A 24,195-nucleotide genomic window follows, 5' to 3' on the forward strand; every position below is an offset into this window, starting at 1 on the left:
GGCAGGCCTGGAGAAGGAAGCGTGTAATTGGGGGAAAACAATTCCAGGGTGTGCATGTGTGAGACAAGAGAAATCTTTGGCTCTGCAAAATAATTCGTCTCAAGGTTTCTTTAAAGAATTCGTTCTCTGGGTACAGTCAAGAGTAGGTTAATAATGTATATAATGTATTATATAATAATTTACATGATAAGATTTACCCATAGCCTTTCAGAAACACGCATCAGCTGAATACAGGTACATTTATGATATTACAGCCTTGGGGAAAATGTAAAGAGATACGAAATTATGAATTAGAATCTTTGTGGTGTGTAGTGTACCCATGGAGGGAGGTGAGTGTCAAGTGTGTGTTTATGTAGATAAAAACGTTCATAGTGTTCTGAGTTGATAAGGCCCTGGGAAGCAGGCTTATTAGAAGTGTAAGGAACCAAGGAAAAATGGCATCATAGGAGCAGTACTGGATGATTTTAAGCACTAGGATGGTGGCTTAAGTACAGACGAGGGAATTCATTCAATGAAACGGAGTATTGAGTGTCTTCGTTGGACATGTTTACCGGTTTCCTGTTTGCACATTTTTCTTTTCTTTTTGGACCGCATGGAGTCTTTAAGCACCTCTCAAGCATTTAGGTGCCAGCGTCCTGTTGCGTGCTGGGGTTGCAGATATAAAAGCTATAGTTCCCACCTGTAGGGAGGTCACAGTCTAGTGGGAAGACCTAGGTGCAAGTGAGCAGTTATTTATTACACCTCTTTGATAGACTGAAGCTCAGGAATTCAGAGCTGCAAGCTTTACGTTCTTTGTGCTGTACACAACCGCCTTGGACTGTGTCAGAGTTGGAGCCATCTGCCCCATCCCCTACGTCCCTGATTCCCCCCAAGGGCTGGTTCTTAGCATCCTGCTCTGCCTGCCCGTAGTGAGAAGCATCAGTCTCCGTACTTTGGTCCCTGAGAAAAGAAGGCCAAATCTATCTAATAATAGATTATGTGAAACCAAGAATTTTGAGTTAAATTTCCTGCAATAATCAACACGATCTCATGAGCTAAAAGCTATTCTGAATATATAATTGTTCCACCCATATACATTATATAGACAGCCTTATGAAGACTGTCTAATGAAGTTCACTTGGATAGTGAATTTTTCATCTTTTCATACTTTTATCCTGCCCTGTCCCTTGGGAAAAATAGATGGTTCTGAAAGAGAACATTTCCCAGGTGAACAAAGAGCTTTTCAGGAAACTAGGGCCTGTCCCTCAGGCCTGCCAGGAAATGTCAGATTTATTATGTGAATTTGATTATGGGAAGATTTTAATGCATATGCATGTGTTTGTCTTTCCTCAAGCAGATTTCCAGCACAAGTTCACGGTGCAGGCCTCCCCCACCATGGATAAAAGGAAGAGTCTTATCAACAGCCGCTCCAGTCCTCCTGCAAGCCCCACCATCATCCCTCGCCTTCGCGCCATCCAGTGTGAGACTGTTTCCCAAACTAGTTGGGGCCAGAACACACCAAGGGCACCTGTCCCCTGCTCTGTCCAGCCACCAACTGGCCCAGGCTTGCTCCATCCATACCTTCTGCCACTCTTCTCGCCATGTGTATATACATGCACATATGTATGCACACCCTTGGCCTCCCCCTTGCTTCTCTCCATTAACTTTGCTGCTGCTTCCTCTCCCTTGTACTCTTAGTCAGATAGCAGCAGGGGGGTTTCTGGGTCCTGAAGGGGTCTAGGGAATTACAAAGCCATGGGGAAACTGGGGTGTGATATAGATACAGGATGGTACCTGGCCTGGGGACCTAGCACACTCTCTGCCATATTTGGGGCATCATTGTTTTTGTTTCGTCCATGCTTCCCAAGGAAGGATTTTTCTAAAGTATAGGTCCTAAGGAAACTTGCCAAATACTTTATAATTGGCCAAATCTGGACCAATTTTATTTTTGCTGCCATATTTGCTGAAAAAAAATGCACACGTGTGTGTGTGTGTGTATATATATGTGTGTGTGTATATATATATATATACACACACACGAATGAATTCATTTCCCTGTTTTAAAGATAGATCTCAGTTAAAAATCCTGAATTTCTGGATTACCTTAAAATTAAACCAGGGGGCTCCCTTTTCTATTGGCCACAGCTGGCTGGAACTAATAGCAAATCCATATGCTCCATGTTTTGCCACAGTCCCCTCGACTCCCTGATTTTTGGTAACTGGTCCACTTTGCTCATTTATGATGGAAGCCTGGTCCCTGGGGCATTTGGGTCTCCACCCTGCTCTGAGGTGTCAGTGTCAGGAGAATGCTCCTCTTCTACCTATGATCTTTCTCTAGGCCTGCTCCTTCCCCACTCCTACTCCTGACTTCCTTCTCCACAGTCTCGAGCTCCTCACGTTCCTCCCTTCCAGCCCTTTCCTCCCAGAATGTCTGCACTTCCATACCTTCCTCGCCCCTTGTCTCTTGGCTCCTTCCTGCCTCCTCATTCCCCCTCTATCTATTTCCACCCAACAAGATAAGTTCCTTAATTCAGATCTGTTTGGAACTCTGGCATCTGGCTGGCCTGAGCTCTAGCTTTCCGTCGGACTTGTGAAAATTTGGGAAGTTTTCCCAAAATTTAGTACTTTGAGAGAGCTGTCTGATTAGTGGCTGAGAGCCCCATTACCTTCCTGGAAGGGTCCACGTGGGCTCAGAGTTTTTGATGAGGTCCAACTTCCCTGCCACTCCAAATGTGTGTGTGTGTGTGTGTGTGTGTGTGTGTGTGTGTGTGTCTATAGCAGTGTAGAGGCTAGTTTTGGGGTGCTCTGTCTGTCCATTTTCTAGATCCTACCCAACCTTCATTATTCACAGTGACACCAGGCGAAAGCAGCAAAACCTGGGGCAGGAGCTCGGTCATCCCGAAGGAGGAGGCGGAGGAAGAGGAGAAGAGGGCCTCAAAGAAGAAGGGACGGACGTGGGGGCCAGGGACACTTGGTCAGAAGGAGCTTGCCTCGGGAGATGAAGGGTAAGAGCAAACTGAAGTGAAATTCTTTCTCTGTTAAAGACAGGTACACTGTTTTAAAACATGTGAAAGATCTTTTTTCCCTGTCGTATGTTTCATTGCTTTCTGAGAAATTATAAGCTTCTTGATCTTTACAATAGAATTTTTCACTCTCCTTGTTCCCCAGAACCTCCTAGGACAGGAATTGGCAAACCCTTCCCATAAGGCGCCAGATAATGAATATTTTGGGCTGTGTGATCCTTCTGGCTCTGTTGTAGCTGTTCAACTGCACCGCTGGGGCGCAGATGCTGCCGGGGACAACATTTAAATGAATGAGTGTGGCTGTGCTCTGCCAGACCTTTATAAAGAGTCAACCCACCACGTAGAATTTGCCGACCCCTGGGGGTGTCATACTCAGAGTAGCAAGCAGCCCAAGCGTTAACCAAATGTAAGAAGTTCTGTCAGAGTGTTCTACTTATACCTGGCTCTTCCCCCTTAAAACATCCATTGAGAAGAAAGAGAAGAGAGAGCAGAGGCTAACAGGACTCTCTAGACTAGAGGCCCACCCTGAGGCAGGGGCAGGCAGAATAACCCAGCCCTGGTAGTGCAGGTGGATATAACTCCAGGGCCACTGGCATTTCTTTCAGGCCTCACCCCGTAGCCGCACTGACATGTAGGAGGGCCTGCTTTAGGCAAAGCGCAAGGGGCCCAAGTGCCTTGAATGTGCTTCTGTTCTCACTTGTGGGGTCAAGGCCTAAGGGTCAGCTTCACTCCTGAGTCCTTAAGCTATTCACAGGCCAGGGCACTCGTAGTGTGGGAATGAAGAGCTTGGATTCTGGCACCAGACAGCCTGGGTGTGAATCCTGGCTCCACCACGCCACGCCTAGCTGTGTGGCCATAATGTTTTCTCATCTGTAAAATGAGGATAATATTAGCACCCATCTCTTGGAACTGATGTGAGGGTTAATTAAGTAAATTCATCTTTGTAAAGTGCGTAGAGCATTGGCTGCCTCGTGGTAAGCGTATGTAAGTATTAGCTACCAGGATTCTTCCTGGCTTCTCATGCAATTCTGTTTCATATTTGAAGAATGGACAGAACAATGTATACATATTCCTGGTGTTAGAATCTAGAATAGTGTTTTTTGATTTCCCTAAGTGCGAGCATAACCAGCAGTCCCCTTCACCTTTTTTAGAGACTTTCCAAAGAGCTTCTCAGGTTGAATATTGGCTTATAGGGGGCCAGAACCTATAACGGGCCTTGGTAATCCTTCAAATACTAAAATTTCATGTCTAAGATCTATTATTTCTCCATGTCAGATCTGAGGTAAAGGTGAAAATAACAGTTCATAAAAGAATGACTCTCTAAAGCTAGGCTTCAAAAGTCACTAGATACTTTTAAATAGAAAATCTAGATATGTAGGGCAAAGTAGCTAAGCTGTGTAAGAATTCAGCAATTGAATCCTTGCAGGGTGGTGAATTGCTCTCGTCTACCAAGTCCTGTAGGAGCAAGAGCTCTCCAGTTTGTCCTTTGAGCCCTGGGTTAGAGTAGGATTGAGCTGGGGCCAAGAAACTCAGTCACTCCGAGTCTTTTGATATTTCTTGACATTAATGTGATTCCAGGTAGAGTTTACCAGGCTTGCTATGGATTCCAGTAATTTCTATGATTCTGCTTCATTTAGAGATATTTTTTGTCTTGGTAGTAAATTAACATTTATTTCACATTACAAAATATTAGCTTTGGGATTTTCTTCCTCCTTCCATAGATTTGCCTTCACAAACTTTTGAAGCAATTCAAAATATATGACTTAATTTTTCATGATCCACAGTTCCTATTGAAGAAAGAAAAGTTAATTTCATCCAGTCTCAAATACAGACCTCTTTAATGTCACAAGTGTTTGAGAACCTCTAAATTATAATATTTCTAAATTTCATACCATTGACCAAAGAAAATATGTAATGACCAAAAGCTATCTTGAGTTCAGTGATGTTAAATAAATCTGCATTTTCATCCTTTTGAAAAATAGTGCATATCTGTCTGCAACATACGCACTTGTGTGTAGACAGCTTTGGGGATCCGTGGATTTCCAGGCTGCCCAGGGATATTTGTCCTACAGATCGGGAGGTTCTGGGCCTGTAGCAGTTTAAGCAGGGTCATCTGGTTAAGATTCTTTCAAAGCATGGGCTTTGCCGACTGGGCCAGGGGAAGGCAGCTGGCAACGTATTAATAGCTCGAGTCCAGCCTTGAGTCCGTGTTTTGATGCAGGGGAGCTGATGTGCCCTCCATTGCCTGCTACTGATTCTCTTTATTTGTTGAAGATCCCCTCAGAGGCGTGAGAAAGCTAATGGTTTAAGTACCCCTTCAGAATCTCCACCTTTCTACTTGGGGTGAGTCTAATCGTCACCCTTTCACCAACTGTGCTGGCAACAATCCCCCTTCCATTTCCTCATTCTCACAGCACACCCCATAGAACCAAGCCTCGTTATTGCCAGGGCCGAACTGACTTTGATTTCATTTTTGTTTTACGCGGTACCATCGTGCACCTTGGGGAGATTCCTGTGCTGATCTGACTTTACCTTATCCTTCACTCCACTGACCACTCCAATTAATTCTTGGCATATTCCTCCCACCCTTAGCTTTAGGGAGAAGAAAACATGATTTTCTATCGTTTGGTCTTGAGCGCTGGTTTTGACTTTGTTAATTTGGATTTTCTTGGATCCAGAGCTGAAAGTGAGGTGATAAGATTATGATTTGGAAGTCCCAGGCTGTGGGTTTAGTGGTAGGCTTATCTCTGGCTCTGTATTTTGGATGAAACCAAGGGTGGCTGGAATGTACTTTAATTCATTAGTGTTTCTGATAGCACTTGAAACAAAGTTCTGAGGTCAGGGGAAAAGTTGATCCTTCCCGCTCCTTAAGATAGGCTGGGACTCTGGGGAGAGGGGGCTTTTAGTTGAACATTTCTTTCTAGTGTTAAGAAAGGAGCCACCTCCGGTCATAATTCCGATATCTCCAAGGCAACCACAGCCCACAGATTCCTCGGTCCTCCCTTCACTGTCCTCTGAGGAAAAGACAGTGCTCCTGGGCCTCTGATCCCCCCATGCTGCAAGGGGGTCGGCAGGGTGCCCAGGCTGTATCTGCGGGGAGTTACTGGCTCGTCACATGAGCTGATGACAGGGATTTGAAAGTGAGCTCCTCTCCTCTTTCTCTCGACCCCCAGACAAACCGAGGGCTCTGGGTCAGCACTGTGTATCACCCCACATAGGTCTGTCCCAAAGTGCACTGGGTTGGCGCAGCTTTGTTAGTTGACTTTTCTTTTTGAAAAGTGGATGGCTTTGAAAGTTGCCTAAGCATGCCATAAGCTTGGACGGAGAGTGAGAAATGGTGTGAGTGGAGTGGCTGGGCCCACCTCTGCTAGCCCTGCTGCCCGGTGCTCGCCTGGCTCTGCAGGTCTTTGCATTGCAGCATTCTTGACGTCATGAGTGCATTTTGTTCAGTGTCTGTGCACTGAGTGGATGGATCCAGGCAAGACCCCTACCAGCTGGGCAGTCCTTATCCTTTCCATCTTTTTGTACCAGCCTGCCCACCAGATCTTTCTACAATCCCATGGCAGCATGTCGGGGGGTGCGTCCTGTCACTGCTTTGCCTTCCCTGGAGCATGTGCACTTCTGTCTGTGAAGCAGGTGGGCTCAGTAAGAGTTGTTCCTGTCCCCCAAGTCTCTGCATTGCAATAAAGCAGATGGGGAGAGACATTGCCACAGGCCCATGGAGCTGAGGTCGAGCAAGGGAAGTAGCCAGTTCTGACAGTGTCCTCTGTCCTCTTATTCAGCCTCAAGTCCCTGGTAGATGGATACAAACAGTGGTCCTCCAGTGCCCCCAACCTGGGGAAGGGCCCAAGGAGCAGCCCGGCCCTGCCTGGGTTCACCAGCCTTATGGAGATAGGTAAGCATTGCTCTTGTCTCTGTTCTCTCCCTGCTCCCTCGGGGAACCCTTGCCCAAGCTTCTAGGGCTGTTTAGGGACCCCTGGGACTCCCAGGGGGGTTGTCTCCTCTTTCTCTCAACTCCTGGCCCCCACCCTATCCCTTCTTAGTTTGCTCTACTCCCATTTCATTGAGTCCTCCCAAATCCCCATGTATTCCTACAGCTACCGTGGGGCTTGCCCTTGGAATTCTATCCCCAGGGGCCAGTAATAGTCCTCTTGGGGCAGTGCAGAAGGGTGAGGCCTCGCACCAGGCATTTCCCTTTGCTGGGTCTGTTTCCTCATATCATAATGTGGGGAGTCCACACAGTGGAGGATGGTGGTAGAGACACTGCAGCCTCCCTCCCAGGGAGCTTTCCCAGTGTTGCCAGTGACTACTGCATGGGGAAGGACTTCTCCAGGCTCTGTTAGGTAGTGGTATCTCTAGATCCCTAAGGTGGTGATGCGTCAATCCACACAGTAGATTGGCATTCTCTGTAGGAGATTCTAACCCTTCACAGCAGACTGGTCTTAAGACAAGTTGCTAAGCCATCATTCTAGAAACCCAGAGGCCCTTCTCATTTTAAGGTACAAAAACATTAGGAATGTTCCTGTTCTATCCAGTATTCTAGAAACTCGTACTGGACTTTGTGTTGAGGATCCCTTATAAAAAAAATAGCAAGTTACCAGATGCCCCTTTCTACAAATAGGGAATTGGGCTCCGGAATGGAGAGTGATGTCCTCACGTTGGTCACAGTTGAATGTGGGAGGATGAAGCCCTAATGTCCAATTCCACATCCTGTTCGTCAGACCATTTGAACTTTGTGTCCCTGACACTGAGCCAAGAGGCCTGGCATTGGGGGAAAGGACCACATTCTTATTCTTGCTGCTTCCTCCCCTTTTCCTGTCTCCCTTCCATTCTCATCTTCGCAGAGGATGAGGACAGCGAAGGCCCAAGGAGTGGAGAGAGTCGTCTACAGCATTCACCCAACCAGTCCTACCTCTGTATCCCATTTCCTCGCGGAGAGGATGGGGAGGGCCCCTCCAGTGATGGAGCCCACGAGGAGCCTACCCCAGTCAACTCAGCCACCAGTACCCCTCAGCTGACACCAACCAACAGCCTCAAGCGGGGCGGTCCTCACCACCGCCGCTGCGAGGTGGCTCTGCTTGGCTGCGGGGCTGTTCTCGCAGCCACAGGCCTAGGGTTTGACTTGCTGGAAGCTGGCAAGTGCCAGCTGCTTCCCCTGGAGGAGCCTGAGCCACCAGCCCGGGAGGAGAAGAAGAGGCGTGAGGGTCTTTTTCAGAGGGCCAGCCGTCCTCGTCGGAGTACCAGCCCCCCATCCCGAAAGCTCTTCAAGAAGGAAGAGCCCATGCTGTTGCTAGGAGACCCCTCCGCCTCCCTCACGCTGCTCTCTCTCTCCTCCATCTCCGAGTGCAACTCCACCCGCTCGCTGCTGCGCTCCGACAGCGACGAGATCGTGGTGTATGAGATGCCAGTCAGCCCAGTGGAGGCCCCGCCCTTGACCCTGTGCACCCACAACCCCCTGGTCAATGTCCGAGTGGAGCGCTTCAAACGAGACCCGAACCAGTCTCTGACTCCCACCCATGTCACGCTCACGGCCCCCACGCAGCCGAGTGGTCACCGGCGGACTCCTTCTGACGGGGCCCTCAAGCCGGCGGCTCTCCTGGCCAGCAGGAGCCCCTCCAGCAATGGCCTGAGCCCCAGTCCTGGAGCAGGTGGGTCTTGTCCTCTTCCTTGCTTCACTTTCCTTTCTTTGTGCCTCCCCAGGGAGTGACGACATTGGCAGGTGCCTTGTTTCCTTTTTTCACGTCTGGATTTGCGTGAACTCCGTTCTTCCTCTTAGTCGAGAAATACTGATCTGGGGTCAGGGGGTGGCCAGGGGTGGCTGACTTCTTTCTGCTATGTGCCCTGAGGAGTGAAAGAAGATGGGCAGGTTCTAGGAAGAAACAGACCTGGGTCTCCTGTGGGATGTTCAGACCCTGGGCCTTTGGGGTAGGGCTGTGCTTTCACAGTACCGGAAGGGCAGGAGTGTAGCTTCTGGTTACCCCCTGAGGGGGATGCTGCAGTTACCTGCAAGGAAGCCTTCGCTGCACGTAGGAGGGGTATTTTCTGCCACATAGCTGGGCTCTTGCCTGTCATTATAGCATTAGTTCACACACACTGCCAAGGCAGGCTTGCGCCCATTCATCACACCCTCCAGCACTCACCCTTACTCATGCCTGCCTCTTCAGACAGGACATGTGTCCAGGGAAATTGCTGTCCCTGGGCACGTGCTTGCCCTCCTCAACTGATGTCTGAAGTGCTTGTCACACACTCATCTTGGGTCTTCCCTGCCACCATCCCTTGCTCCCTAGAAGATCTAAGTCCAACTTGGAAACAGCCGTTAGTCCAGTAGGGAAAGAGGGGGCGGCAGTACCCTTTCAGTGAGATGTGAGTGTCAGTGACAATTGTGTTTAACCAGTTGGCTTGACCTTCCCTCCTGTAGATATTTTTGTTACACTCAGGTATGTGACCTCTTTGGGAATAGAGACCCTATTAAACTTCTGTTATCTAGCTCTGGTCCCCTCATGTGTTTATTAAGTGGATGAACAGTGATTGGACGGACATTCCCTTAAGTCAGGGGTCAGCAAACTCGTTTTGGTCAAGGGCAAGATGGTAAATATTTTAGGCTCTGTGGGTTATACATTTTCCGTAATAACTACTCAGCTATGTTGCTGGAGTGGAAAAGTAGACTTTGGATGTGGCTGCATTCCAGTAAAACTTTGTTTACAAACACAGGTGGCTGGCTTGCGGATCATTTGCCGATACCTGCCTTAAGTTCTTTCATTGCAGATGTGACTCCCATGTGTCCTGTTATTATTACCAGATACAGGGACTGTGGCCTTCTAGGTCACTGTTGTTTCCCCAGTGGCCCCCCAGCACACTGCATGGCATGTGGGTGCTCCATGCCTGTTTGTTAATTCGTATTATCCCAAGTGCATCGGAATGTGGCAGGTGGGGAGGGAGCAGTGTAAATCTGGCCCAGAAATCTGGTACCCTCATCTCATGCCTCTCCCTTTGTCTCCTGACCAGGAATGCTGAAAACCCCCAGTCCCAGCCGAGACCCAGGTGAATTCCCTCGTCTCCCCGACCCCAACGTGGTCTTTCCCCCAACCCCAAGGCGCTGGAACACACAGCAGGACTCTACCTTGGAGAGACCCAAGACGCTGGAGTTTCTGCCTCGGCCTCGGCCTTCTGCCAACCGGCAACGCCTGGACCCTTGGTGGTTCGTGTCCCCCAGCCATGCCCGCAGCACCTCCCCCGCCAACAGCTCCAGCACAGAGACGCCCAGCAACGTGGACTCCTGCTTCGCCAGCAGCAGCAGCACTGTGGAGGAGCGGCCCGGACTGCCGGCCCTGCTCCCGTTCCAGGCGGGGCCGCTGCCCCCCGCCGAGCGGACGCTTCTGGACTTGGATGCAGAGGGGCAGAGCCAGGACAGCACCGTGCCGCTGTGCAGAGCCGAACTGAACACACACAGGCCCACTCCTTATGAGATCCAGCAAGAGTTCTGGTCTTAGCATGGGAAGTGTTGGGGCGGGCAAGGGGGAAGTGGAAGGAGGTGGGGGGAGCTGGCTGGTACAGCCCTTTCTCAGAGTTGGACCCCCCTGAGATCCAGCCCTACTTCTTGCACTGATAATGCACTTTGAAGATGGAAGGGATGGGAAGAGGGCCACTTCGGAGGGTCTCCTGCCCTGCAGGGCCCCTCTACTCCTGTCCACTAAGGGGATTGTGGCCATCAGCTCTGGCTGTGTAGGGGAGGGAGGGGTGCGTGCATGTCCCCCACCCTCCAGTCTTCCTCGCCTTTCAGGTGACCCTGCAGAGTCACTCAGCCAAATCTGTCTGCTGCTCCCTGTCCTACGCCAGTTGGGTATGCCCAGAGCTATCCTGGGTTCCTCTGTCAGCCCTGAGTTCAGCCTCCCAATGTCAGTATTGGAGGTTCTAGGATTGGTTTTGCTCCTTCTCCATTCTCCCCCAACACCCATGAATTGGAATCTCATTTGATGTGAGATCTGAGCTTTTCTGTGCCCTAAGCCCTCACATGCCAGCTGGAAGACTGAAGGCAAGGTGGCCCGGGGTGGGGACATAGGGTTCATGGGCCTGGCACTACCTATCTGCACTTACTCATTTGAGCCCACAGGTGGAAAAGGGAACTGCCTCAGAGAGAACTGGTGGGCAGGGGGTGTTAGGAAAAATACAGTCATGTTGCAGTGAGGAGGGTGACAGAGTCTGTCCTTGTTCCTTTTGGAAACACTCAAAGAAGGGCAGAAACCAGCACCTGTTGAAGGTATCCATCTACCTACCTGGAGGCAGGACGTGGTTAGACCAGGTTCTGATACAAACATTTGCTCATCCTAGGAATAGTTTCTTAGGAGACTCACTCATTGGTGCCAGTTCTGAAGTCAGAGAAAAAGTTCTGCTGTTTGTTCCTTTTCTTGTCCGAACTTTATGTTATTCCCTTCCCTGGGTCTTCCTTCCAGTCCCTGGACTCCGTGGGCTTTAGGGTATGTGCTTGGTTAGTATATATCTCTGCAACGCATCAGACAGCACATGGTGGTGGGTCGTGGACGCTGGGAGTTGGGGATCCCTTGTCAGCCAGGCCATGCATTTTGTGATGCCCTTGAAGTAAAACGGAGCCATTGGTAGTAACTTCTGTAAATGGAAGCGATAAAGTGATGCTGTTTTTAAGGTGCCCAGTGAGCCACTGATGTACATCAGCCTTCAGGTCCAAGCACTGGAAGGTGACCAGGTCCTCCTTTGTCTCTGTGCACAGGTAGCCTAGTGCTGGGTAGGAAGGACAACAGAGGCCAACCCTGACTTCCCTGGAATCTGTTTCCTTAACTTGAATGTTGAGCTACTTCTGCTTCTAAAGCTTTCTCATGTACATCTTCACTGCTCCATTCCTCTGAGGCCTCCTGTGCGGTGTGTGAAGTTGTCTTTATGTGGGAATAACAACTCAACTGGAAGTAGAGTCCTTAGGTCATGCTCCTCACCCCTCAAGACTCTAAATGTTGCTTCGCTGTCTTTTATCTTCGAATATTTCCCTGGTGACACTGAAGGTTGGTCTGCAGGTTCCTCGCGTTTGCTGCCTGGATGCCGGAGTGGGGAGAGCGGTGCAGGCAGCACCAGTGGGGAATTGGGTCACTGCTCTTCCTCTGTAACCATGATAGAAGTCCCGTCCTGGGGATCACTAAAGAGTGACCTTGGTCTTCACATTGTTCCTTGCTTTAGGAGCCCATGAGCACTGTGGTTCGAGTCTTGGGTGGGGAGGCACTGCTGGTTATGTTGTCCAGGGTTTTGTTATTGTATCTCATCTCTCTTCTTCTCTTTGTCCAGCAAAGCCAATATGTAAGAGATTAATTTCGCCCCATACCTCTACTCCTCAGTTAGGAGGGAAAAAAATGTGACTCCTGTTAGCAGTTCCAGCCAACCAAGTGACTCCTCCTCATTGTTGATGGGGGGAAGAACACAGAATAGTCTGTCCTGGGCCCTCCATGGCCCCATCCCCTAAGCCGTGAACACACCTGTCTATCCTTGGTGCCACTAAATGGTCCTCATGTAGGGTGCAGCCTATAGCGAAATCTAAACCACGCTGGCTCTAGACAGTGCTCTGTGGTGTGAGGCAGGGATTTTCCCTTTGTTCATTTTTTTCTTTTTGCCATTTTGTTAGGTTGCAGCCATCTTTTTCGGAAAGGTGTCGAGTCACTGGTGTGGTGTAGTGTACACTGAATGCAGCCATCTGCCATATGAGTTCGAACCCAGTTCTTACTCATCCATCCAGGGGCAAGACAAGCGAAGGCTGGGTCTTTGCTAAGGAAATAATTGTCCCTGAAAAGCAAAAGCAGGGTTATTCTGAAGGTACTGCTGTGGGCCCCGTGAAGATGGAGGAGTTATGTCTCCCAGCCCCTCCAAACCCGTGTCTGGGGGGCCCCTGCCTGCCTCACCCCCTCTGGGAGCAGGGTGGTGGTGGGCCGAGGGCCTGTGGAGTCGCAGGTCTGAGTGAGTGGCTTTCTGTCCACTGGGGTTCCCTCACCCTGTGGCACGGTGGGGAGCAGGCCCTGGGGCTGTGGACAGGGCACTGATGCTGCAGTCGCCTGCTGTCCTTTCCCCTCCCTTCCCTTCCCTTCCCTCTGCTCTTGGCAGGTTTTCCCCATGTGGAAGATGTGATAGGAGCAGATACTGCTTTCTGCCCCCACCCCAGAGATGCTTCAGCAACTACTGCTGATTCGGATTATCCTCTGTCCACCCCCTTGGGGACCCAGCCTGCTGCCAGGAGGCTGAGTAGATTTCTCAGTTATCCTTATGTTATTTAAAGAGGCTTTGGTGGTACTCTTAGCTTGGCATCCGCGGAATCTGGTAGTAGTAATAATAACCATTATGATGTCCTCCATTTGGACAACTCAGAAGACCGCCGAGTTGTCCTCCTGACCTTTACAAAATGACACCATTTTCCTTTCATATTTAATATGCTTGCCAGTAGAAAGGGGGGGTGGTGCTTCAAGATGAAGATTCAAGTGCAGAGAGATTAAAAAGCTATTTGGACTAATTGCTGAGTTGGGCTGCCAGGCTCTGAGACCTGAGCAAGTTGGTTCTGTTCCCCATTCTGCTGTGACTGTGTGACCTTAGGGTTGTCTCTTAGCCTCTCTCCAATTGCCTTCCTTTCAAAGCTATCATCACGTGCTTCCCAAGGGCAACGGGAATGTGTACCACAGAAGGTCAGTGGAGCATGGTGGCACCTTGCCAGCTCCTAGCGGAAGCTTCCTTCATTGCTACAGGATGACTTGCTGGAGCTGGCTATGTTTCTCACTATCTTATGGTGAGGGAGCATGCCTTTTATTTCGTGCTTTGGCTTCGGGGAGAGGAGTGATTTGGCATTGGCTTAGCATGACTCGTGCGGGCCATGGTCAGGCACATGCTCTTCTGCAACATTTGTCCTCACTATTTGGGTCTTACGGAGGAGGAAATGCAGACGGGGAGGTTGGTGGCAGCATCAGAATGACAGTGTCTCTGATTTCTTGGGGTCATCCCCAGACTCTGATTTGTTTAGAGCCTGGAATTAGGCCAATTCCTGGAATAATCTTTGGCAAAGGGTCCCCTTGCCCTTGGGACATGTGTCACGGTGTAGGGTTCCTCACAAAGCCCCTTTGCCTCAGCCCACTGTTGCCCAGGGACACAAGGAGACACCCCTAGGACATCTGGACCTGGCTTTTGGTTATCACTCTTGTCTTCACAGTCCCCACATTGGAGTCCCCTTCCCTCCTCCTTCCCCACGCCCATGACGGAGACACCTCCTGAGTGTTCTTGCTCATCTGGCTCACTTTTAACACAGCAAAGAGCGCTGCGTGGTTGTGGATGGTTCACCTCAAGGTTGAAATATCTGTCCTGCAGGCTCCTCTGTGGCTGCAGACCCTTGACCTTTCACACGTGTTTGTTGAAGCCTGTGCCTTTGAGTCAGCCGTGTGAGGGCCGAACCAGGCAGGTCAGAAACACTCACTGGCTCGGGAAGGATTTGGAGGAAGAAGCAGGTGCTGCCATTTCTGTAGTTTCAGGCTTTTCCTGAGGGCTCTGCCAGAGACTGTCGACTTGGGTCGGAGGTGGGAGCCGGAGGTGGGAGTGGCCCTCGGCGCCCTGTAGTCGGAAGGAAACATGGTGGCAGGAGCCTGGGGAGCTGAGTTTCCACTTCCTGGCCTTGTGAGTTGGCACAAATCGTCCCCCCTCTCTGGACCTCAGAAACCCAGCTGGGAATGTTGCTACCCACCTTCCCTACCTGAAACCCTTTTAACTTCAAAGTGTGTGGTCCTGGAGCCCCGGTCCCGCACTGATAAGCCTCACCTTGCTAGATCATCGCCCTTTGTGAGGACAAGTGTGTGTGTAAATATATGTATGGGCGTAGGTCAGAAACACTCAGCTATTTCATATGGTTTGACCTAACACACCACCTGCCTCTCTCCTTGGCTTCAGGTCTGAGAATGGCTTCCCCCTGGGAAGGTACGGTCATTGTTCCCAAATGCCTCTCTTCTTTCAAACAGATCGGTGTTTTCCTAGATCAGGAATTCAACTGAATGAAAACCCATATATGAAAAAAAAAAAACCAAACCCAAAATCCTACTTCTGCTTCTGGAGAGGACCTCAGCCCCAGGCTTTTCCCTGGCATTGCTTCCTGGGCGCTCACCACCCCAGGTGCTGGGGTTGGAAGGCAGGCTGTAGAAGCTGAAATCCTGGCTGATTAAGGCTGATTAACAGGACCTAGGTACCTAATTAGCCTGACCCAGTCCTGGACTTCTGGTTGGCTGTGCAGGCCAGGTGAGTCTCTCATTGACTTCCTCTCTGTTGACTATTTGTCATGTGTCCTGGTGAGGTATTGACAGCCAGGCCCTACCCCTTGGGTCGTCCATTTCCGGTCTTGGGGCCTGGAAGCCGGGACAGTACCCTGGCCTCCCTGGGCTGCTCGGGGAGCCCTGGCACGTGCTCTTCAGAATGTTAGACTCACTCCTTGATCTGGAGCCGGTAGGACTCGTCCTTCCTGATTTTTACTGCTGTGGTTCCCGTGTTCCCTGCATCCCCTGCAGGAAGCCTGCTCTCGTACCTCTCTTTGTTAACCATTGCAGACAGACCCTGCTGTCCCCGGACCTGTCTTCCCTCCTGGTGGTCTGACCTGGTCTCCCTGGCAAGAGCCCACCACCTGGTTTTACTAGACTGATTGGCAGGTGTGGATGTGACAACTAGATAGGTGTCTTAGGATGGCACATTGGAATACAATTCCAGGGGTTCAAAGACAGGCCTTTCCTACGGGGACGTGTGGAGTGGTCATCTGGGAATGTTGAACTCAGAGGTCAGAATGGTCGTAAGAGGAGTCCTGGTGAGTGACGGCCCCTCGGACATGGTGTTGCTTGCTCTGCGCCCACTGAAGTCCAAGGCCAGCTTTCAGAAGTAACATGTAGCCACGTTCCTGAAATCCTTCATGCCTAGCTAGACACCTGCCCAGACAGAACCGGGCTTTACTTGACATTTTGATACTGTATTCATCGTGGATTTTTTTCATTAATTCTGATTTTTAAAAATATTACATTGAACTATGATTTTTCTTGATGACTGAGTTTTTTGGTGCCCCCTCGAATTTTGCATCCAAGGCGAATGCCTCACTCACCTCACCCTAGTCCCAGCCCTGCCGGCCCCTCACCTGGACCTGTGAAGGGGGCTTGGGTACCACTGTGAAGTCGGTCTTATGTCTTTTTCTAATTACCCTCCCCCTCCAGTCCTGAGTGTGGTGGCAGTTCTCTGAGAGCGTCTGCATTTAATAGGAGTGTGTCAGCTTATAACAGTGAAACATCTAGGAGCGTTTAACTTTGGATCTGTAACTGGGGGTGACTTTTCCTTGGCTATCTTTCAGGCCCTCTGCAACCCCAAGGCCACTTATGGGTGTGTCTGTGTTCTGAGGGGGAGAGAAGTGATAATGGCAGAGAGGATCCTTTATTTTTAAATAAAGGGGATCCTTTTTATTTTTAAAATTTTTTCTCAGAATGCCCCCACCCCCTATTAGATTCTCATCTTAAACCTCTTTGGGACATCTTTGAATTCCAGGAGAAGTGAATAAACTTCACTCATTCTCTCTTCCAGCTATCAGAAGGGACTGCCGTGAGTGGAGGTTTCTCACTCCCTTGCATGCCAAGGGCAGCGTCCCCTGGCACTGTGCCTGCCCAGTGAGTCTTACAATGTCACCCGTCACATCTTCCACCAGTGTCGTTTCTGCTACCATCGTTATTCTCTGTTGTCTTTATTTCATTCTCATCACTTGTCTCCACCTCCAGTTTTAGAAGCCGTGCTGGCTAGAGCTGCTTTCATCGTCACTGTCAGAGTGGGGCATGGATGGATCCTGGCCTAGGGTGGGGACTAATAAATTACAAGAAACCATTAAATTCCTTCCATATGGGGGTGCTGTCCTAGAGGTTTACACGCAGAAATGTTTTGATTCCTTACAACAATCCTGGGAGGTGGGTGTTACCCCCGTTTTAGGATGTGGAAGCCGAGGCTCAGAGCGTTCTGTAACTTTCCCAGGGTCACGCAGCTAGGAAGCAAGTTGCTGATCTGCCTGGTTCCAAAGGCATCTCTGTCCTCTGAGCGCATTTCTAGGCCCCTGCTTAAAAGCCCTGGGGTAGAACTGGCCTAGCTCGGGTCCACCTGGGCTTTGAGATTTGCCCGAGGAGGAGCTGTGTCCCCTGGCTTACCTGTCCTCAGCCTGTGTGACCGGACTGACCACCTCCCCACTGCTCAGCTGACCTGCTCTGTGCTGCTGGCTGCTTTCTGCTCACAGTCCCCCCTCCATGACTCTTCAGGGATTCTAGCACACAGGTTGTGCATGTTAATTCGGTAGTTCTTCTCCTAGCACCACGGAAGGCTCTGGGCCTCTCTCTCCTCTGTGTCCAGCCCCACCATCCCCCCCGTTCTTGCTCTATGTTCCAGCTTCACCCTACTTTTCTTCCATTCTCTTGAGCTTGGAAGCCTTATTGTAGCTCATGCCTCCTCCTTGGGAACTTGAAATTAGGGCTTTTGCCTTTTTGTCATTGAGCCACATGCCCTTGGTACCCAGTGGTAGCAAAGGAGGGAGATGATGGACTTGTTGACCTTCGTCTCCGCTTTCCCTCACTGCTCTTCCCCGCCATTCACCTACAGGCACACCCCCTTCCCGATATATTAGAGTCCAAGACTGTATTTTTTAAAGCATTAAGGAAAGAAGTTGGAGAGGGGTTTTACTTAGTTCACAGAAAAGCTTTCTTTGGAATTTTCCTCCCCCTTAGGGCCCTTGAGTCTAGGTAAAGTGACAGTTCATATGTGTTCGTTTTGTTCCCCTATAATTAGCTACTAGTTTCCCCCCTAGTCCTCTGCTCCAGTGTCCTGTCCGTGTTTCCTGACCCTGTGTCATTGAATTCCCACGTTGCTTTGGGATTTAAGTTATTGTATGTTGTCGACAATATTTAAAGATGAAAAAGTCCTGAAGGAAACTCACCAGGTTCTTTCCTGTGGCTTTTGTTTTTTTTTTCTTTCGAGGTACTGTAAATTGTTCACTAGGGGTGCCAAGCAGGCTTGGTTCAATGGCTAAACCTCTCACCGTATTACAGTGTAATGCTGATGTCAGCCTGGTCTCCACCAGAGTACACAGAGACTTGAATAAAACCGTTATAACGATGACTTCTGGTTTGTCGTGGTTCTTTGTCAACTTGTCCTTTCCTCCCTTTTCTCTTAAATTTAACTAGATGTTACTGGGCTGGTTCCAGGGAATTTCCATATGGAGGAAAAAAATAACTGTGGCGGGAGATGGAAATGCCGCAGGAAGGAGGAGGTGGGCGAGAAGCCTCCGTGAGGGCCTGACAGCCCCTAGCTGGACCTCGTGAGCCTTTGTGAGTGATGGTGCTGAGCGTCGCCTGCCCACGCCATACAGTCTCTTCTCGCGGTTGGTCTTCACCAAGGTCTTGGGTATTTTGGCTTTCAGAGCCACTTGTGTGCTGTCTTCTCCCATCATTATCGGCGCTAACACTTGCCTCTTGCGAATGGTGCTGTGAGGACAAATACGAAGGGAGTTGTAGATGTGTAGATAAGATTGGCCAGCTGTGAATTATGGATTCCTGGTGGCTCTGATACGCTCAATGGCAGTTGTCAGCTGTGTGGCCCTGGGCAAGCCACTTAACCTCTCTGGGCCTCTTCTGGAGCAAGCTGATCACAAAGCAGCCTTCGTGCTCTCCCTTTCCGTGATGTTGTGTTGGGTGGGAGTGAAGATAGAAGCAGGTGGGGTGCATCTTGTTTGGGGCCATTCTTCACCACGTGAGTCCCCAGTTTCGTCCTTCGGCTACGTGTAGAAAAATGGAGTCTGAAGGTACATGTTACAACACTTCATGCTTTAATGCTGCGACCTTTCATTTCACTCTTGACACCTCTGTCTTTTCCGCTGGCCCCTGGGGAAGGGTGACTCCAAGGTGAGGTTTTGTGCTGATGCTTGGCCTGTGAGGGGAAGGCTGACCTTTTGCTGAGCCTCCAGGTAAGTTTGATCAGGGTCCAGATAACCTTGGTAAAGCAGACTGGGCACAAATGCCAAGCTGACCAAGCTCCTTGCTGGTGCCATACGGGAAGGTGCTGTCAGCACGTGTACAAATGGCTGCATGTTTCTGAACAGCAGTTTGGCCATGTGGTATTAAGAACTAGAACACAGCCCCAGTAATTCCAGAAACGAGCACAACGTGCCAAGCCTTGCACTGAGACCCGACCTACATTACCTCGTTTACAGAGTGTCAACATCCCTAAGAGCAAGTGCCATTATTATCATCCATTATGTGAAGAAAGTGTCGGAGAGTAGAGTAACATGCCCAAGACCCACAACTGGCAGCTAGCAGAGCTGGGATTTGATTCTAACATCTGCACTTGTATCATAAGAATGAATGGGATGCAGACAAAGATTTATTTCCAAGTCATCCCAACATTATTTACAAGAGCATCCAAGTGGCTAAAAATGTCCCAAACAGGATTTTTGGGGTCTACCTCCACCCTCTTCCTCACCCGGCAGTACAGAATCTGAGAAAGGGAGAGCAAGAAGGCCCTCTTTACCAATTAGAAACAGCCTAAATGCCTGACTCCAGGCTGTTGCCTGAACTCTGCTGTTTGCAGGGCATTTATAGAGTACCTGCTATGTGGTGGGTACCAGCTGGATGTTGGAGATTCCAGCTCAGACAGGTTCTCAAAGACCTTGTAGTCTGGTGGGAGAAACCAAAATATAAAGAAATCTGTTTAATACAATGTGGCCAGTGCTCGGGCTGCGTGCTGAGGGAGCTCTGTGGGCTGGGCTTAGCCTGCGCTGGGGCTTCCAGAACACTCCATGGAGGAGATGACCCCTGAGTTGAGTCCCAAAGGACGGCAGGGCACAAAGGCATGAACGGTTGAATTGCTCCCTCTGCTTGCAGGCAGCACACCTCTGTCTCCTCCTTTTTAAAAAGTGAACCCTTGTGATACCTCAGCCTAGGTTCCTATCTCTGTTTTTATCATCAACTATATGAGACATTATGTTGCCATTAAAATTAGATTATTGAAGAATAATTAAGGAAATAGGAAGATGTTCATAACAAGATAAAAAGCAGTATGTAAAAACCTTCAAAAACAATTTGATCCTAATTACACACAGAAAATATATTTCCATCTTTAAAAAAATACACATTTGATAGGCATAGGGAAAAAATTAGAAGAAATTCAGTTATCTTTGCGGAAAGGTATCATGATTTAAAAATGCTCTTTTGGCATCTTTAAAACTCTTTTACAATGAATATAGGTTACTTTTATATTCAGCAAAACAATAGCAAATAAAATAGTTTGGAGGATACTTTTCCCATGATACCAGGTTTCCCCATAGATGTTCCAGGGACCCAGGCCACTTGCTATAAGGCTGTCCCCTGCCCTGAGCAATTTACCAAGGTAACTCCAGAAGTCCTGCACTTGGAAGGTAGAATTGGGGCCAGGGCCAGCTAATGGGATCTCCCCCTTACCCCTTCTTCATCCGTTTCCTCCAATGCAGAGATGGTGCTGGAATGGTGAGTCACCTGCAGACTGCAAGTGGAAGCTAGTGAGGGCACACGGACAGAGAAAGTTCTAAGACAGGAGGTGCCGTGGAGGTCTCCTAGAGGGCACAGCTGGTTAGGAACGGCAGGTCCTGGCGGGACAGACAGGATGCTCCTGCAACACAAGCACACGCCCCTCCGTGGAAGGAGCAGGGCTGGGCCTAGGTACACCACACCCCGTTTACTTGACTATGGAATGTGCTGCATTCAAGGCCAGGGCTGATGGCCTAATACCCTGGGCTCTCCTGTCCCCACCCGATCTAGTCCAACCAGCTCAGGTTGGAGAACATGTTTTGGCATAAGGGGTGGGGTGGCGATAGGGGTGGGGGTCTGCTGCTCTTCCCCCACACCGATCGCACTCGCATGTTGCCATTGGCTCAGGAGGGGTGTTGTGCAGTCTCAGCGGGAGGTACTGCTCACTTCCTTGTGTTGAAAAGGGAGAGGGCCGGACAGAAGCTCAGCCCTAGGAAATGTGCTCAGGGAACATGGGTCTGATCACCCCACACCCAGTGTCTGTAGGAAAGGGTCCACATTCCTGGCCATGGCCTTGAGGGCCCTACAAGATCTGGTCCCACTGTACCTTCCTAGACGCCTGTCACAATTCTGCTGCCTCCAGCCCTTCCCCACCTCTAAGGCTGTACACTTCTCTGCTTCCTGTGAGGCATAATTTCCCAGGAATGGGGTCTCCTGCTTGAGAGCTGAGCTGACTTTCTGTCTACCTACCCAGCTGTCTAAGCAGACTGTAACCTAATTAAGCGGTCACCAGATTAAGTGGCCAGATTTAGGGGAAGGAGGGAGATTTAGCCCAAGGGAGAGTTGGGCAAGAGAAAGAGGGGAAGAGAAGAAAGGAATAGAGACCAGATTCTGCCCTCTAGAAGATGATAGTCTTCCTGCAGGACCAAGTATGCTGGAACGCAATGAAGTTTACCAGACACCACGGGACACCTGCAGATGGAAGGACGTCCTAAGGGCCATGGTTGGTGGGGGTGGCCAGTGAAGCAGCACTGATTCCCATCTAGTTTTGTGCCTTACCCAACCTGAAAAGACTCATCCCTTCCATCTTCTAGCAAATATTTATCGAGGGCCTACTCTGGTCTGAGAGGCAGTGCGACTGGCAAATCCCAATTCTGTCTGGGGCCGGACGGGTCACAAGGGAGGCAGGCACTCTCATGACAATCAGATGCTATGGGGTAATGGAGAGGCAGGCCCCATCCAGAAAGCGTTCGCTTAAACTAACACTCAAACACATCACCTCTGTGTTTCAAAACCTGTGAGAGTGAATGGGACAGAAAGTGACTACCACCTTTTGGGAGTTTGCTGTTTAAGTGGGGAAAGTCAGGTAAGGCAACAATTAAGGCACTATGGGAATCTATATCTCAGTATCTGTATCTGTATCTACCTACGTCTATATTATCTACGTGGGGGTGGGGAGAGAGAGAAATAGACACAGGTGGGAAGTGATGTCAAAGTTGAGATGTGAATGATGAGTAAGACCTACCTGGTCCCTGGGTGGTGGTGGCAATGGGAATTCCAAGTATTGGCAGCAGCCCACGTAAAGGGGATTTTTATCCTCTGCCAGTTTGCTTATCTTGCATTCCCCACCTCACAGAGAACTTTGCTTTTGAAGTCTTTTCTTTATCATAAGGATTAGGGTTAGGCAGTAACTGGGAGAGAAAAAGACAAGATAAATTTTTGCATAGAGGGAGATGTAGTCCAGGTGGGTTCCGCCTGTGCTATTTAGTCTGCCCTGGGTGGGGAAAAACTGTGTCTCTAAGGAGACTTTCTATGGGGAGTTGCAATAGGGAATGGAAAATAACATAGGGGGTGTGAGGTTTAGGAGGTGGGTTTCAGGCACAGGAGGTCTTTTCCTTGATCCTATCTCTGAGCAAATGATATTAAAGTCAGAATATAATAGCTCCTCCCTCCTTCCTCCTGCAACCTATCATGGGAGGTTTGTGCCAGGAGTGTAAGTTTTCAAAGTTTGGCCCATTGATCCCTGGGGATGTGTGAGATCAAGACTATTTTCACAATAACCTGAAACTTGTTTACCTTTTCCACCGTGTTGATATTTGCACCAAGGGTTGAGCATGGCAGGTAAAAACCCCTGGCACCTTAGCACATGGCAGGGTGGTAACACCACCCTGGACAGCACTCTTGGCATTCTCCACCACTGGGCACTTGAAGTGATGGAAATGCCAACTTCATTTAAGAATGTCCTTGATAAAGCAGTAATTACTTAGGAACATTACCAAGTTAATGAAGTCTCGACCCTTGAGTACTTCTTTTTAACATTCTTGGAGATGAAGTGTGAAGTTCATATCAAGTATGTCTGCTGAGTGTTGAAATACAAGGTTGCCTGGAGGAAAAGCACATATGTGACTGAGTTGCGAGCTGAACTAGCTGCCTTCTTTCTCCCGCCATGGAACACCATTTTTACTTGAATGAATGCTTGTCAAGCAAACTATGGTTATTCGGGCTTGAGTATTTGGTAGATATTGTCTTGTGAATGAATGAAGTAAATCTGTCACTTCAAGGAAAACAACTGTTTTTGTTGCTAATGATGAAGCTTTCAAGTGAAAATTAGAATTTTGGAAAATTTGTGTCTATCATGAGCTTGACCATTTCTTGATGCTTAAAGATTTTTTGATGTGATTAGCAACAATGTTATTGAATGTGATTTTTTATGTCATATAATGAAATGTGTCAACATTAAAGATCTGCATAACTCAATGAACTAATATTTTCCAAATGATAACAGATGAAATTTCAAAATCATGCATTCAAATATCCAATCAAAGTCTAAGACCGGTAGATTTTAATATAACCTAGTACAAAAAGTTCATGGAAATGGTTTCAGATTCCACATTCCAGCTACCCTTTAAGAAACCGTAGCTTGTAAGTTTTGGTACAGTGTTAAAGAAGAATACCCACATTATCTGAAAAGGCTACTAAAATGCCTCTCCCTTTGCCAACTTCATGCCTTGTGAGAGGCCAAGATTTCCTTCATATGTTTCAACCAAAAGAAGATATTGGAACAGATGGAATGCAGAAGCAGATATGAAAATTTAGTGTATTCCATTAAGCTAGACATTAAAGAGATGTGTGAAATAATGCCACTCTTTCATAAAATTTGTTTTGGAAAATATGGTTATTTTTTCATTAAATTATGTTAAAAATTTAATGGGTTTATTATTGTTATTTAAAAATGAATCAATAAATATTTTTGAAATATTTATTGAGCCTCTTTCTCAGGCACTTGGTTTTATTTTCAAGTAGGATAGATAAATATAATAGATCTAACACACATGCACAGGCGCTTTTAGGGATTTTCAATGTTTTTTAACAGAACCTGAACATTTGAACCACCACCAGATGGCGCTGATGAGAATAGAGAGCAGATTGTGTGTGAGTGTGAAGGGGGTCGGGGGAGGGTGAGAATATAAAAGTGGGGTTTGTAGTAGTGAGTTTTCCTAATAGTAACGATATTTGTAGATTCTATAGGAACAAAAGTGACAAGCCTGGGATTTAATCAGTAGATTCCCACAATCTAAATTAGATAGGCAGATTTATGTCAAATAATATGTTGGGCTTTTTTTTTTTTTAACTTCCTATAACAAAAGCTAAGCACA

At 48.7% G+C, this 24,195-nt stretch overlaps 1 protein-coding gene across 2 annotated transcripts in view; it reads left to right on the forward strand.

Annotated features, from left to right (window-relative positions):
* MAP3K9 (mitogen-activated protein kinase kinase kinase 9) overlaps positions 1-18,158 on the forward strand; it is a 74,547-nt gene extending 56,389 nt beyond the window's left edge. For both annotated transcript variants that reach the window (XM_045564704.1, XM_045564713.1), the window contains exons 7-11: positions 1,337-1,459; positions 2,831-2,984; positions 6,785-6,897; positions 7,847-8,650; positions 10,008-18,158. In XM_045564704.1, coding sequence (XP_045420660.1) covers positions 1,337-1,459; positions 2,831-2,984; positions 6,785-6,897; positions 7,847-8,650; positions 10,008-10,492 — 1,679 coding nt within the window. In that variant the 3' untranslated portion in view covers positions 10,493-18,158. The remainder of the gene's footprint in view (positions 1-1,336; positions 1,460-2,830; positions 2,985-6,784; positions 6,898-7,846; positions 8,651-10,007) is intronic.
* The last annotated feature ends 6,037 nt before the right edge of the window (positions 18,159-24,195 follow it).

Source organism: Lemur catta, chromosome 1, assembly GCF_020740605.2.
Source record: "Lemur catta isolate mLemCat1 chromosome 1, mLemCat1.pri, whole genome shotgun sequence".
In the NCBI taxonomy this organism is placed as follows: domain Eukaryota; kingdom Metazoa; phylum Chordata; class Mammalia; order Primates; family Lemuridae; genus Lemur; species Lemur catta.